The following is a 17,583-nucleotide window of genomic DNA, read 5'->3' on the forward strand; positions in this document are numbered from 1 at the left end:
TGTACATAATAACATTGGTTTTCTTCAATCTCTATTGTAATTGTTGACTGATACAGTTAAAACCATGTTCTGTCTGAAATCGCTCACAAATCCATCTAGAAAATCAGCAAACATTCGTGACTGTTCTGATGCCAGCGATTCTGTAACTTCCATTGGTAAATTGCCAGGAATAATTCATTCGTATTCGTAGGAATGCAGAAATGAATGAGCAAAAAAAAAAAGATGAATTATAGCTTTATTTTTAATGTTATGATAAAAATGTATATTCATTCCTTTCAAAGTCGTTTGCTGTTTTTTAATACTTTTTAATGGTAATTAGTTGTGGTTTAAGCTATGTTCAATTAATCACCAGATCATTTTTTTAACATGATATCCTTCTTTTGAAATAATATACACTAATTTTTGGATGTCATAATAATGGACTATAAACATCTATCGAATTTCTAGAAACATTCCGATTGAAATGATTAAGGAATGACATATTTATAAAGGCAGTTTGCATAACATTCCCGAATGTTTTGCGCGATGGATACGAGAGCGGTTTCCAAACTGAAATTCTTCCTGCCGGCAAAAGACAGAGAAGACAAGAGAAATTCCTTTCTTGAAAAAATGCATCTTCTGTCTCAACTAATTACAGCGATTTATTACTTTGCAAGTGTTACTACTTTTCCTATGATTGATTCCCCGTAGATAATAATAAAATTTTATCTGAACTGTCTTGCCACTGACTGAAATTTACTTTATTTATAGAGTTTGCATTTGTATAATCTATTAATATGTAGTTGTATGCAATTTTTTTGTAGAATTATATGTCGAAATTTATCTTATAAAGAATGTATTATTGCAATCCTGTTCTGTGCAGCCTCCAATCGAAATTAATCTTCGGATATTAACAGAAATTAAAATATTTTCACTGCATTTAAAGCATCGAAATTGTATTCCAATTTAGCAAATAATCATCGTTTGGATGTTTCAAAAGCTTTTCAACAAAAATTCGATTTTTGTTCAAGTTTATTTGAATTGGTTATTCGAAATATTGAAGCACTAAATCTTTTAGAATGTGTAAATATATGTATCTAATTTTTACTCTGCCCGAAACATTCTTTCGCTGACTGAAGAAGTTAATTATAATTATTGACTGAAAACGATCGATGGTTTTTATAATTACATTTCAGAGTTTGCCGATCGAGTGGGTAAGAAGGCAACGGCATGATTCGATTTGTTCCAAAACTGAAATGTGCCGTTGACATTTGATTGCATTAGGACTATCGACTGCATGAAGCAGGGTTGCACTCTCTTCTCTCGATGTTAAATTTTAGTGAATGTCTTTAGGATAAAAAGAAATGTACATAATTGCTTGTGGAACTCCAATATCTGGAAAGAAATTAGATTTTTTTCAGTGCCTGAATACAAAAAGGTTTCTCTTCTCTCTCATTAACATTACTTTTGTAGCGTAAGAAAGAGTCACTTTTTTCTCATGTAGGCTTTTTCAGTAGATCATAGATACTAACGATGGCTTTCTTTCCTTCGTATCCTCGATGTACTAGTGGTGATTACATTGTCCAGTCTGGTTCTTTAAATACTAATATGTCACTCTTTTTGTTGTAACATTTTTTGTTTGTGTGATGTTATTCGAATTTCAATATGCATTAAATACATAGACAGTTCAATCAAAAATTTGTTGATGTAAATCTGCTGTAGTTCGCTCGAATGGTAAAACTTTTATTTCTGGCCGTAAATGAATTATATTAAAACTGAAATGAGTCGAAAGTGTGATGTGTGAAAAATGGCTGCATCAAACAAATGTTAAGAAATCAAAGTTACAGCGTGTGACTGAGCGAACTGCAGAAAGATGTCATATTCCATATTTTCCTCACGTAGCCGTGCACTCGATAGGAAGGGACTGGACACTGTATTAGATCTCTAGATTTTAGGTAGAATGATACTGGTAGATGAGATTCGACGCATCGTAGATGGTAATGAACATAGCGTCTGCTGGCATGGCTGTTGTTTCCCATAGCTTTTTGCATGCTTGCATGGTATTAGCTTTTAGAAATCAGTTTGTTTTTTCTTATGAATCTTTTTGTTGCTTGTTGAAGTTGATTCCCCGACATTTTGTTTGTCTCGTTTATTTTCAGCAAATCAGGAACAGAAGAGGCACTCGTTAAACCGATTACTCATTTAAACAACGACACCACACCATTGAAAAAGAAATCAGAAAAATTCTCCAGTTTTGTTAGTTATGAAGTCATATCCAAACTAAAGAAAGTTATGTTTTATTATTATTTATTGAAAAATTAAGGTTAAAAAAAAGTAGAAAATGTCGATAAAAACTCTTCTATGTAATATAATCGAGTAGGTAGTATCAATTTCTTTGCACCTCAGAAAGATTGCGTTTATATCATCTTTAAGGTGACATAAAAAACAAAAATTACATATCTGCACTTTTGTTTTTGGCATAAGGAACTAAACTTCCATATCTGCATATTTTTTCTTAATATAAAAAAGGACAATGTTTTATCTTTAATTTCTATCTGATAGTGGAAATGTCAAAAAAACTTTTTCTTCATTTCCATAATAATCAGATTTACGAAGAACAAAGAGCAAAAAAATGTATTATTACATAGAATAAATGTAATGTAAATAAAAGAAAAATATAGAAAGAAAATATTCCTGAAGTTACGCCCAGTATGTTTTGAACATTTTGTAATTTCATGTATATAAATATATATTTCTGAACCACATAGTATCTTTATTAAAAAAAAATGGGGAAAAAAAGTTAAATTCAAAAGATTTCTTCAGAAGGAAATATATTTTTAGTTTGAAAAATTGCTGAATGCCAACTGTATAACACTTTTCAAAATTTCCTTAGTAGTAAATGTTGTACTCTGAAAATCAAATTAAAGCGAATGATTGAATGTAAATATTTAAATATACTGCATTAAGTAACTATAAAAAGTGAATGATCATTTCCACTTAAAATATGTGTAAATAATAGGAAACTAATTTACGGCGGAATTAAGTGCAAATCACTTTTAAAAAATTTTAAGTTTTCTTCCTTTTTTTTTCAATTATAAAAAATTATAGATTTATCTTTTTTAAAAAACGCTTCGAGATTTCATCTCGTGCCCAAGAATTAAGTACAAAATGCAAAGCTTTACAGTTAAAATATATCAGATCGTTTGTATATATATATATATATATATATTCCTTAAAAAAATGACTTCAGACCAGCTGCTTGCAAGACATTATCAGTTTTTATGCGGGCCTCGAAAAAAAAAACTATCATTGGAATATCATTCAGAAGACGCCAAGATCAGAAGACGTGAAGAAACAAATGTGAGTAGAAAAACTGCAGAAAGTCAGCTTTCTGTTGCTCATTCTATTTCTTTCATTTGCTTTTGCCATGCATGCTTAAAGAACATATCTTTTTATTTCACCATTTTATTCTGCTGTGTTTATTTTCATTTTTTTTTTATTTATGTGTTTATTTTCAAAACCGCTGCGACGGCCACTTGCACCTGCGCACCGTTTATTTAGTTTGGACATGCTATTTTTTTTTTTAGCTTCAGAAAAAGAATGTAAAGAAATGACTCGATGCAGTATAGATAACGAGGCTTTCATATTTTTATTTCCCCCTCTTTCTTTCTCCTTTTTTAAATGTGACCCCTTCAGTTGCAAATTTTAATTTTCGCTGCTATATCGCGATATTCTTTGTTTCATTACTGTTATTTTCCCCCCTGAATTTAGATCTTCATTTGCAATAGATGGTAAATCCTTGTTTTGACGCACATATTTATTTAATAGAATTGTGACATTATTTCTACCAAAAATCGCTTTCACTTTACACTTTGGAATATCATGAAAAATTGCTTTAGATTTTCTTTACAGTAAAACTGTCTTGCGATGAAAAAGTTTGTTAGCAAATATAACGAATGTAACTTATGTTTTACTAACATTTTAAACTTGTCTCGATATTTTCTTTTCCATTCATGCTTTTCTAATGTCTAACTTATATACTTGAATTTGTGTAAATTATTTATATCGTAAGCAAAAGTTGAATTCTTTTTCATTTTTAATTTTGTACTTAACAACTTTTATTCATATTTCTTATTCTGGTTTCATTTTCATTCTATTATTTCGAATTTCATTGCATATATTCATGCTTTTGCTCACATTATTTGATAATAAATGAAAAATTTCGATTTCTCGAGCAAAATTTCCCAGACTTCAGAAGTATTCATTGCTATTAAATGACGTAAAGAACAAATATTTTATTATTTCTAAAAGAAATTAGAATATTTAAATGAACTATTAAAAAATTTTAATATTCTATTTTATTAATAATTCTCATTTCATTTCGATAAAAATAAAAGCGATTTCTTAATTAAAACATACAATTATATGTAATGGAATTCATTTCTTTTATTTTTCATTAGTAGGACATAAGTCGTTTAAATTCGTAATAGAATCAAATGATGTCACGACGTCATACATCACATATACCTATCATTAAAATTATGGGCAATTTATTTTTTTCGTAATAAAGATTCTTTATTCTTTAGCTTTTGGATGAAATAGTGTAAAAGAAAAAAGTTTTACTTGACAATCTTGAATTATTTCAAACATGAAAAATATTTCCGTAAAAAGATTTTTATCCTACCTCTGACTGCGTTCGTCTAGACCTAATAAAAACTCTCTAATGCTCATATTTCGGAACCAATTTTTAAAAAAATAAAGCTTTTTAATAAAACAATATAAAAATAATTGAAAAATGTGAATACATTTTAAATTGAATTCATTGTTAAACAGGAAAGATTCGGATATAAACTAAAATAAGAATTGATATTTTTAAAAAAATAGGAAAATTAATTAAATTTCTAATGTAAGAACAAGAATTATAATACACAAGAAATGTGAAAGAAAAAGTAAATATTCGTTTCAATCAGTAAAGGAATTCATTCTTTTAATTTAGAATTATCTATTTTGTAATTCGAATAATTAAGAAATGACTGTACTTACATAATAGCAACATATTCACCATCTATTGGGAAAAGAGAGAGGAAATTCTATTTACTATAAACCGGTCGAACTGTTGTCATTTGGGGTTTTTTTTAAGACCCCCAAATGGGGAGATAATGCAATAATGATTAAAATTTTGGCCAATTAAATACATTTTTTTAATCTAAAAATTTCTAAAAATATTTTGAGGGATAATTTTATTAAATCAGATAACCATAAACTGATCTTCAAAAATGGTCATCATCTGATAATCGTGTCTTTATGAAAACTCGGTGTATCTCTATGACATTTTTTTTTCAACTTTTTAAATAATTATCAGGCAGTAAAATTATAAGAATAGATTAGTTTCTAAACTACATCTTAGTTATTTTTTAATTGGCTTAGTAATTTTCTAATAAAAGTGAGTGAAATCAGTATTTTCAGAAAAATAATTACACAAAAAATAAGAACAGAACTATAGAGATACGTCCAACCAGCATTTTTAACACATCGCAAGCATGCATTAAGATGCCGATTATTTCATTAGACGGAATCCAAGTAGTTGTTTTATGTTTCATCAAAATCAATTTCTAAAATTAGAACAAGAGGGAGAAAAAAAGGAGAATATTTCCATTGAAAATTAAGTAAAAATGATATCTCGAAAAATGAACCGAAGTATTGAAATGCTTTATATTTATACATTCTATACCAAAAGGAAATCGAAATTTTTCATTTTGTGTTTGGCCATTTTTCTGAATGCTTATTTCCTATCGCTACCTGGCTGACCCCTTTGTTCCTTTCCCTCAGGCTTCCACGGCTTTAGCTATATTCCTTCGCCCGCAGCCACCGACCACCAGGCGACCGCCTTTTTTGTGGACGCGTTTTCGGCCACTGCGGTGTCAACCGCCGCTGCCCTCGCCAGCCACATGACCAGTGTCGGGCAGACCGAGCCTCCGGCTGGTCTGGCTCCCATGGGCAGCTCGCCCATTAAGAGGGGTCACCCCTTTGCACCGCAAATCCCCACTGGTAAGAAATTCGTACACATCACAAAAAATTGTTTGTTTTTCTAATAAAAGTATTTTGACTTCCGTGTCTTTCAAAGAAAATGAAAGGAAGAAAGACATAAGAAAATGAATGGATATCAATAAAAAGCATTTAAATATTACTTTTGACGATGAAAATCACACATGCCTCTGTGCTTTCATGCAGTGATCAACAATTATGGACCTCAAGGGTTTGCCGCCTCCCCCTCCCCCGCCAACAACCGAGTCTTCCCGGCAACCAACAGTCCTGGACCCATCGACATTTACTCTTCCAATCAAGACGGTGTCAGCTATGTCCAGGACCCGAGCCCGCAGTCCACGGGATTTCCACCAATAGCTGTTAATAGAGTAAGTCTGCAGAGATAAGGTACATATGCTGCATCTTTTTTAATACTTTCGTGACTAAAATATTCCACACGAAAAAAATATATGTAATAGCGTTTAGGTAAACAAAGCAGTTATTGACACCCTATTACAAATTTATAATGAGCTTGCATATTGATATTCGATAACAATCCAAACAGGTGTCATAGGTGAGTTGCAAAAAAAGTCGCACAAAAATGATCTTGTTTGCTTAATTATATACATTTACTGTAATCACAAGTTTGTACATTGAGATCAATAGTATAAGCAATGCATTGCTCTTGATTTAAACCTTTTTACTCGTTTTCATTAGGCCCATTTATAGTTTGAAAAATATTGAGTCTTTATAAAAGCATCTTTTACAAAAGGACTTCTGCAACTAATCATTCTAAATAAATTGCGAAATTAATTTCCAGATTTCAATAATCACCATTCAACACTGAAAAGTAATTTTCGGAAAATTCTCATTACTTTTGGCAATAGACGCCACTTATTAGTCACTTTGCATCCGAACCAAGATTATCACTACATCTGAGTAATCAGTCTAACAGAAATGCCTTAAAAAGAATGTAATTTGTTGAAATAAAAAGGTGCAAGAAAAAATAGACCAGATGACTCATTTGTATTATTCATTCGTTTTAATTAGAAACAGAACAATCGAATATAATGAGCAGAAATGAAAAATTTTCAATGAATAATGTCTAGCAAAAGATTCAGTTTGATATTGGGCTGATCTTCTTAGGAGTCGAAGGGCTTTAGAGTTTTGCAGACTAATAGTGGTTTCTCCTTTGATTCCTCTTCATCGTCATTGTCCTCAAATTGTTTGCCATCACTCTGCAATCCATTCCTGCATGTCAAATTGTTCCTCGGGAAGATCTGGTAACTTCTCAATGCATTAGACTCATTTTCTTGATTGGTCCTAATAATAAAACCTTCCAGCCGAACCGCCTGGACATCGAAATTGATATTAACAAGCAAATTGTCTAGCTCTAAAACAAGCGGATTTTCTATGCATTTTGAAACTAGAGATTCGTTCTTCTATAATTTGATCAGTACAACTAATTGATTATTACATCCATGATCGCTAACAACCGAAATCTGCTGACTGCTGCACACTGGCTGTATCCGATATTAAGGTAACCGATTACGTCAAAAATACCGATTTCCGATCTCTTTTACGATTTTTGCTTAACTTTTCTTTTTTCAAACCGCTATCATTTTTCCTAACTGTATTAAAAATAAAGTTTCAACTATTATAACATAATTTACATGATTTAAAATCAAACCGGTAATAGCATTCCTAAACAGAAATGAGCCTTAAATTTTAATATTTTGCTATTTTTCTACATTTCTGCATATAATTCGCTAAAGAATATTTATACTAAGAATTTTTTGAAACAAACTAGCATGTATTTGGTATATATAGCAAAAGACTGATACTCTCTTTCAAAAACTTTAAAAAAAAATGTACAAGAAAAGAAAAATTAGCCAATTATTATATCGATAAATTGTAAAACTACTACAGAATTATAATTCGTAGCAATAAAGGCAATAGAGAAGATACGCAAAGTCCTATTATTGCAGTGTTTTACTTTTGTTGCATTGCCAGTGCCCGAAAGGGGTCGATGATTGGTGCAAGTATCAACAAGCAAAGACTTTCAAAAAGTTATTGAAGATTAAGATGGCAGTACCACCCACAACATATAATACACTTAATAAGGCCTATTTTTAAGAAATTGGACGATTGAAATTCAAATTACATGGACAATGAAATAGGCAAAAGTTTTGCAATTACTGAAATAAGTTTTCATTTATAGGCTTTCATATCAAATTTCAAATGTAAATTAAAGGGAAAATGCATATTTATATACATTTTAATCCCTAATTTGTTTCCATTTTAAAATCTGTCTTACATTTTGATGCATTATTATTCTTTAAAATGCATTATTATTATTCTTTATAACTTATGAGTAAAGAGAATTGTAATTGTAGCATTATGAGTTGGTGTAGAGCGTTAACCGTTTTGTCAAATTCCTTTACGATTTACTTATAATCCCCTTGTTTCTCAAAAAAATATTATATTTATTAAAAAATTCATCATTATCCTGTCTGTAATTGACTATGTAACTAAAAATAACAAAAATTCATTAAAAAAATCAATTTTTTTCGAAGCAAATTTCCAAAATAGTCGATAACCTTAATATAAAAGCATTAAAAGACGATATTTTCAGACTTAAAATTTGAAAGACATATACAGTTCATACGACTCTATGTAATTTTGGTTTGAATTCTTGCTCGGTAGGATCATTTTAAATGAACCAATGGAATTTAATGAAGTATGGAAAAGTGAAGTCCATGAATATTATATGATAAGTGGTTATAATAATTTTAACTCTGTAAGAGTAGAATAAACTGAAAATTCGTTAAAATAAACATTTGTATTTTTTAGGGCCCGCTGATTGCTGCAGCTTTTACTAACGGCTACCATTGAAACAACAAAAAATGGAATTCACGACTTCAAGTAAGTGTTATCCCTTTCTTTTATTTCATTCACATCTCATCCATAAACAATTACAGAGAAAAATATAAATATGGATTAAATTCAATAAAATAATAACATAAATCAATCAAAGCGTTATCTAATCATTACTTAAAAGAGAAAACATATTAAAAGAAGTAAGAAATCCATAAAACTTCAAAAAGAATATACATTTTTTTTAAAAAATCAATAAATAATAAATACCAACTCACCAGAAAGTTATTGGATTTGTTTAATGGATACAAAATACGAATATAAAACTACTAGAAATAATTCTAAACTAAGAACATTCTTTTTCAAAATTACGTTTCATTGCAATGAAAGTCTAAATAATAAAAAAAGTGACACCGACTTTATCGGGCAATGTTCTAATTTTTGGAATCAATTCAGAACATTTACACAAGAACAAGGAAATTAATAGCCGTTTTTAAATACAATTAAAACTAAAACCAAATGTCTGTGCTTTTATTTTGATTGCAGATACTAGTGCCACCCTGGAATTTTGTGGAAATGAATACAATTAAGGAAATGAAATGTGGAGCAATTGGCTGAATTAAAAATAAAATCTTAGGGTGTTTTTATATACGAGAAATAGCATATACAAGATTTTTTTCTGATCTAAATAATTATAGATAATTTATAGCACTTAATGATAAACTTAAAAATATAATACAGAAAATTGGTTAAATTTGATAATTTTGTATTTTTTTAAATCTATACATAAAATAATTTGAACAGGTTTACTGACCTATGGGATGCTATTACCAAAGATAACAACTGAAAAGCAAAAGAAAAAAGTGAAAAGGCATTTTTATGTTGTTCATTACTAAATAGTACTAAACTATTTAAATTAATGCATGAATTTAAGTTTCCAAGGACAGTTACCCAACAATAAATGTAAATAAAGTAGACAATTCACATTAATAATGAAGCTGCAGTCTACAATATAAAACTCAATGCTCCAAAGAGTTATCTAATTACGACTGAAGAAAAACTGGATATGATGTTATGCATTGAAAAAAATTATCATTTACGAATTAATGGATGATTTATTCCAAAGTCTCATCATTAAAAAGAAAAAAGTCAATAAGGCGTTGGCCTATCTCTGGCCTAGATGCAGAAAGCTTTCACTTGACCTGGTATAGATTGATAAATTTCCTATTATACAAGTTCATTGAATAACTGTTCTACTTTTCCGTTCTGTTGTGATTCTAGTTAAATTCAGAAATTCTTACGATGAAATATGTTCATGCATTTTTTACCATTCCTGGAAATATCATCTAAGTTTCTTTACTCTAATGTCGAACGATTCGTCGATGTATCCATTCTGTCTCTTTCAATCTGATGGCCTGACTTCTTTGAAAATCTGATATATGTTTATAATGTGTACGAATCAATTAATCAGTGAGGCATTAATACAATCAAGATTAATTACCTTCAATTAAAATATAATAGAAATTTTATCCATCAGTTTAAACATCTGTTTTTATATACACTTACTGGATGTCCTGGAGCACTGGTTATTCTCATTCACTGCAAAAATTTAAATTCATTTATGTATTCATAACGTTTTTGTATGCGAAATTTCATTGCAATAGGCTTATTTTATCTGGGTGCGAGATTTTAAATCGTAGAGTGTGAGTAAAGGAAAGCATAGAGATGAAAGGCAATAAAATTTCTTCGTGGTCTCGTAATATCATCTATCTGAAAGCACAAGTGGTATATATTTTCCTGTGATTTCATTTCTTTCTTTTAAATTAATTGATCTAAATTTCAGATACAGTGAAAACAAATTAGAGGAAACATGATTGTCTGTACCAACATGATGTTTCGGAGAGATGGTCAACCAAAATCTTCAGCAAATCAGAAAATGAATCACTGTCGTTTGATAGCATTCATTGAAATTTTTCAAAAATGTACAATGAATTAAACACATTGTAGATACATGTTTCCCCGAAGTGATTCTATTAGCTACTACTTCATTCTGATAAGTTCTCTCGTCCGAATAAGGTCATACGAGACTTTCCAAATATTCTATAGCTTATAAAAATCATGTAACAGAAACGTTGTATTAATAAACTTGAAGTGTGTCTTATAGAAGATAGTTTAAAACGATTTCATATAGTTATTTTTACATTGAAATTTTATGTAGTTTACTTTTAATGTCTTAAATGATAAAATATTAATAATTATCTTTAAAGTTAATAAAAGGTAATTAATTCTCTAAAATTAAAGATTTTTCTCAAATTAATATTTTACTCTTCTTGAAATAGTTGTGCAGTTCAGTGACTAGTTCTTTCCTTTCCAGCGCCTGATGACGTTGAAAGATTCCGTGAAAAAAAAAAGAAGAAAAAATTATATATATTGAGCCTTTCTGCAACCACCTGTTAACAGAACCCCTTTTTACGTCGGGCACTGCAAAACATCCACCAGTCACCGTTGTTATTACTTTCCTGAATATTTTCGTTTTCCGTTGTTGTATTTCCTTCCACACATCCTCACCCCTCTTACGTCACGAGTGACGTAATATAACAAGTTCAAATGTTTGTAGCTGTATATTTGCTGATTGAGAAAAAAATATAAAGTGTTCGCTTATCTACCGAGATGGAACAATCCTAACGTATCTCTCTCTATATTATGTATATCGTTCTTCGCACCACAAGGACATCTGCACCGAGAACATGAAAGAAGACTTCTTTCTTTTGTTCCAGAATTTCCTCGAGTTTCCGTGCTCGAATTACAAGCAATAAATATTTAAGGGAATAGATTTACAAAACTTTCAAGCGTCGGAAGCTCTGAGGGACATTATTCCAGAGACTGCTGCGGTGCAAATACAAACTGGCGACACGATACCTCAAGACGAGTGCGTCAGACTGGGAATGGTGTCTCTGGGATCGCCAACTTTCCTCGTGGACCTACCATTCGGAACAGAATTAAAAAGCGTATTAAATGGTGATATTCTAATCTGTTTATGTTACGAAGTGTTGGTTGTATATTGTATCCTTATAATCACATGAATAGAGGTAACCTTTTTGAATATCTGTGTATTCTGCGTGGAGTGGTGATATATAACTCTTTATGTACACTTAAAGCAATACAGACAAATATTAAGCTTTGGCGCTTGCTGTGAATCGCATTTCCGTGGGGCGAATGGGATCCTTCCTTCCTTCCAGACGTTCGATTTTTATTCTCTGTTCGTTGGTGAGAGGAGGGGAGGGAGGTCCCTGCACCTGTTCGCCCTGCCGGGATCGACATGTTAGCTTAATGTATGCATCAAGATCCTAGTGCTTTAATTTTGCTATATTTTGATTCTATTTTCAAATACATCAGTTTTATAAATTGCTCTTGTAATAATCACGTACGGTATCTTGTTAAAAATGCACTGTGTGCGTCGTATTGTGTTTCATGTGAGCAACTTTGCCCCACCCCCTCTTCCTTACGCATATTTTATGAACCTTTCGTGAAAATTCCCGAGAGCAGTCATAATACGTACATTTTGGGAATTGACTTCCCTTGTTCCTAATATTAAAGGCACTTCCATGTTATGACTGCTCGAACATTATTCACTGATATTAAGCTTTGAACTTTGGAATTCCAAATTGAGATCTAGGAAACATTCAGTCATTTAAAAAAAAATTAGTAGTAGTAATTCAAATCAGTCACTTAAAAAAATAATTGTTTATTTATTAATTTAAAAAACAAAATTCTAAATTTTTTTAATTCGTCTGCAAAATGTGTTCAGAAAAAATTATCGCATGAACTTCATTTCAACTTTTGCTTTTTTTTTAAATTGTTTTTTTATTACCATTATTCTATTACCATTTCGATTGCCATTAAGAAAAATTATTGAAACCTCTTACTTTTTCGTAAATTTAATTATGTATATAAACAGCGGTACAAAAACATTCAAACTTTTAAAATTCTGTGGATCATCAGATATTATTAAAAAATATATCTTTTAAATATATATATAAAATAAATATATCTTTTAAATAAATATATCTTTAGAGGCAGTTTTGAATTTAGAATAAAAAATAGAATTTACAATAAAATATAGTGAAAAAAAATTTTTCTTCGTCGAATTTTAAAATCTAAATGTTATTTTATTTTATTTATTTAATTAGTTTGAATATAATTTTATATGGTTTTTTTTTTTTAATATCTGAAAAATGAATCACGTTGATCCTCTGGAATTCTAAAATTCTTTGCTGCACACAATTAACCGGGGTTTTTTTTTTTTCTTTCAAATTTCAGAGTTTTGAAGCAGTTTAACTCTTCTCAAGACACGTGGCTGAATATTTACAGCTTCTGCACATGCGTGTCCAACAGGGAAGAAAGGTACAAAAAAATTACTGTGTGTGATTATCTCTACCTTCTTTAGTTCTTTCCGAAGGGGATACATGTCTTGAAGAATCCTTCAGATTAAATCTGTTTGTTAGAGTTTTTACTAGCATCCGAACGAATCAAAAACGAAAATATTCCCCCGGCGAGTTCGGAGCTAGGAAACTGATTACAGCAGTAGAACGTCGATGAAGCGAATTAAATATATATATATATATATATAGAACAGAAAAGGTATTGAGATTACTTTTTTTACAATATTGGAAAATTCCTCCTTGAGGGTAAGAAAATGACATAATAATTGTTACTGGAAATGAGGTAATAATTGTACTGCAATCCTCCGAGGTTTTTTTTTTTTTTTTTTTTTTTTTTTTTCATTTATGTTAATTTTTTTTTTCGTAATTTTAAAATTACCATTGCGCAAATTAAAAAACTTTTCAAGTAATCCAAAAACATATTTCAAGTCATTTTTTTATTGTTTGAAAAATTCATTTCAATGTTTACGATTATGATGTTGAAAATCACTGAGCTCTTCAATCCCAGTTCGGATTACAGACGTTCTACTGTACTTAGATATAAAGTGAAGTATCTACCTGTAAATACCAGTTATTCCTCAAATAACCCTAAACATGCACTTCATTCAAATTTTTTTAAGTTCTGCTCACGTATCAAGAAATTTTCGATATACATTTGTACATTTTTTGATGTGGGGGAAGTAGTTCCAAAATCTCACCAGTACCTGTACAGCGCAGAGCAGAGAGTTAAAATAATGCTAAATGTACCAAAAGAAATGAAAGCACATTTGACGCACTTACTTTCTCAGTAGTCTTAGAACGGCAAACAAATGTCTGTTTTCATTCCGCAAAAAAAAAAAAGCAATAGCGAGCACTGTTCCGCGAACGGTGTTCATAACATAACTGTACTATTTTCGAGTGTATTGTGTCGTGCTATGTAACCGTGCGCGCATGCGTACGTGATTCATATTACTTGCTTCCTAGTGTGCCTCAGAATGGAATATTCTGCAAAGAATCGAGAAGTACCTGAAAGGACGGGGTTCAAAAGTGTATGTGACACGAGTGGCAAAGGAATGACAGAAAAATACATGCTGAGAAAAATGGTAGTAAAAAGAAGTCAATATCTTTTAAATCTTTGCCCCTTTCTAATAAATTATCCTAAATGGAATTTTTCTTGTTGTTCTTAAAATTGTTCTTATTAACTTAAGAACAATTTCAATCCAGCGCACTGATGATGGAAAAAAATGTCTTTCGAACAAGTTTTAAACTTATATCTGCTTTCGAAAATTTAATCAAAATACGGTTTGAATTGAGTATCAAGGTTAGGAAGGAACTTAAAAATTGTTCGAAATTCGATCGATCATTCGAATTCGATTGCATTGAAAGGATTGTCTGAGCAGAGCTGAGTTGAATGGGTTGCACTAAGTTTGCTTGAATTCTGTTTGTCTTAATTTTCTGGATTTCAAATTCCTTAATTAGTCTAATGTTTATCAGCACATCTCATCTAAAGCATGCAAAAAGTCTTTAAAAAAAACCAGCTTGTTAAAAGTACAACACATGGATAGGTCACTCGATTTTTCATTCCAAATATATCAAAGCAATAAAATAAAATCGTGTCTGTTTGCCTTCTGGTGACATATATATTTTTAACATACACTTGGAGTTGTAGATGCATATTAGAGATTAGAGACAGGAGGACAATCAGTAGATTTGTCGATTTTAGAGATGCTACTGCTTTAGAGAACGATATATTAGAGAACCGAAACTGCTGCTTGTTAATTAGTTTACGAATCAAACTATCCGAAAGGTTAAAGTATTTTTATGCAAACGAGCGTGCATCTTTTGCCTCCGTAAAACCAGTTTTTACGGTGTATAATTGTACAAAGAAACTTAGAAATCCTAGATCAAACGTCTTCCTTCTTGAAACATTTTCGTGACAATTTAACTCTCAATCACTTAATGAAAAAATCACGAACACATTCGAACGTGTTCGGTTTGTATACCTGCTATGACATTTATACAGGGTTGCTTTTTATTCTTAAATTAGTTTTCAAAAAAAGTATTTCTTGAAACTGCAATTCTCATTTGATTCTTTCTTAGAATTAGCAGACGATTATTTTAACAGGAATAATTAAGTAACTTAAGTATTATTTAAACATTATATTCGCTTTCTCTATGAAATCTCTACGAAGGAAATTTGGATTACAGATTGGAAAAAATTATGTCTAAGGATAGTTTTGGATAAGCAGCTGAAAATTCCTCCATGTATGAAATCGAGAGTCTTATTTGTTTTTTATAGAAAGAAAAAAAGTTTTCTACCACCTCGTTCTTAAAGAAGATGGCCAAAGGAGAAACAAAAACTTTGTTGGTGAAGAGGTTTTTAAGGAATATTGATCTATTTTTTAAATTACGAAAGATGCTTAATATTGCTAAGGGAATTGTACATCATAATTAAATAATCAAATGCAATTTTATCACAAGATTTTAATTCGTCGGTCAGCAAAAAAATGTTCTTTCCTTCCTTACCTTGAGTTAAGAAAAAAAAGTTTGAATTTTTAATCACCATGAAGAATCGAAGTGAATCCTATCCATTCTATTGGTAGATGGCTGGCACATGACCAGTTTCCTCCACTTACCAGCACGAAGAACAGTTACGCTCTTTTGCCACTCGAGTCACATGACGCCACCGTCGTTTTGAGGCAAAAGCTCGAACGCTGGCAGCCAAAAAGCAATATCTTGATGTTTCCACGTGTAAACCAGAGGCCTTTCCATGTTCACAAAAATAAAATGAGATGAAAGGTGCACAAATAGGATTAGTAGACAGATGTGTTCAGAGCAAATCTAATATTTCTTTAGTTCCATTATCAGTTATGATGCTTAAAATATCATGTCTGTAACTGCAAAATGGAAAAGAGAGTTTAAACCTCGTAAATGGAAATTTTCAAATATGATTTAGCACCACAAAAACTGAATTAAGCAAAAGCATTATTTAATAAAAATATTTCCCAGAAGATTTTGCTTTATTGGATATTTTTTTTTTCACATTTCTTAATTAACAGCATTCAAAAAATAAACCGTTACATACTGCTACAGAACTTATTAATATTACAATAAAACTTTAATATTTAAGTTTATAAAAGAAATTCTGCTATTCTTATGTTCTGTTTACGGAGGTTTATAAATTTAAATTCTGTATCGTTCTGTCATTGCAATGTGTAATATATTATATACATAAATCTATATATATAGATAAATCTAAAGATCTTACTTATAATTTTAACAACGAAAAATTAACCTAACTTTGAGATGCATCTGGAATTTTAAGACAAAGCACCAAATGTAACCATATATATCTTTTTATGCCTCTTGAATTCCTTAGTAAATAAAACCTTTCGCCCTTGCTGTTGTATTTTATAAAAATAGCTTTACGCATTGGAAAGTGATATCTTATTTTGTACTTCGTGAATCTTGCTTTGTGCTTAGAAACAAAAATTGTTGATGTTGATATTTCTTATGCAAAGTATGTTGTACCTATGTAATCTTTCTCAATATTGTAAATATAACACTAAAATATTTGTATATTGGAAAAAAATTTCCATTATGATAAATCATAAAACCATTGATAACGGATATTTGTTAAGCTGTCTTTAAAATATTCCTTGGGGAAAAAAATTAGGAACTTTTGATTTCAAAAATCCATTTATGAGGTGAACTATGTATTGGAGCAATAATTAATGTACAAATGCTTTGAAGTGTTTGAAATATGCTTCTGAGATTCTCATATGCAAATTGTTCCAGAGAAATTTGTGTGTACGATTAGTTCCCTACCATTGGCAACTCTCATTGAGGTAGCGTCCACAAATTTCTTGGAACGATACCATGGTTGTAGAAAGTTAGTGTCTGTAGAGCTGTTGTTCGTTTTACTTTTTCAATCTTTATGTATTATATCTGTTTTATCAGAATGGCTCTTTGCGATTTCTTTTTATAAATAACAATTTATTTTATATGGAGAATTGTAAAATCATTAAGAATTGAATTGAAAAGTGTGAGTATTATCTTTATCCACCTCGAAGATTATGCATCTCTGTGACCACTGGTGATACATTTTTCTTCCAAATATATACAAATGAATAAATGAGAAAAAAAACACACCACCTTGCTATGTAGTTTTTTCTATATGAACCAAGAATTAGATAGATTTTATTTTATTTCGTTTTTACTTAAAATTGCTCCTTTTTATGCATTTAAAAATGAATATTAATCTTCTGTGAGGGAGCTCTTT

The 17,583-nt window shown here is 30.4% G+C and overlaps 1 protein-coding gene across 4 annotated transcripts in view; it reads left to right on the top strand.

Moving 5' to 3' along the window:
* Nucleotides 1-12,941, top strand: part of LOC129981123 (RNA-binding protein Musashi homolog Rbp6-like) — a 247,187-nt gene extending 234,246 nt beyond the window's left edge. For 2 of the 4 annotated variants that reach the window (XM_056091806.1, XM_056091807.1), the window contains 4 exons: nucleotides 5,809-6,027; nucleotides 6,211-6,392; nucleotides 8,857-8,928; nucleotides 11,255-12,941. In XM_056091806.1, the coding sequence (XP_055947781.1) occupies nucleotides 5,809-6,027; nucleotides 6,211-6,392; nucleotides 8,857-8,898 (443 nt within the window). In that variant the 3' untranslated portion in view covers nucleotides 8,899-8,928; nucleotides 11,255-12,941. The remainder of the gene's footprint in view (nucleotides 1-5,808; nucleotides 6,028-6,210; nucleotides 6,393-8,856; nucleotides 8,929-11,254) is intronic. The other 2 variants (XM_056091808.1, XM_056091809.1) reach the window with 1 other exon arrangement.
* Nucleotides 12,942-17,583: the final 4,642 nt, after the last annotated feature.

Source organism: Argiope bruennichi, chromosome 8, assembly GCF_947563725.1.
Source record: "Argiope bruennichi chromosome 8, qqArgBrue1.1, whole genome shotgun sequence".
Taxonomy (NCBI): Eukaryota; Metazoa; Arthropoda; class Arachnida; order Araneae; family Araneidae; genus Argiope; species Argiope bruennichi.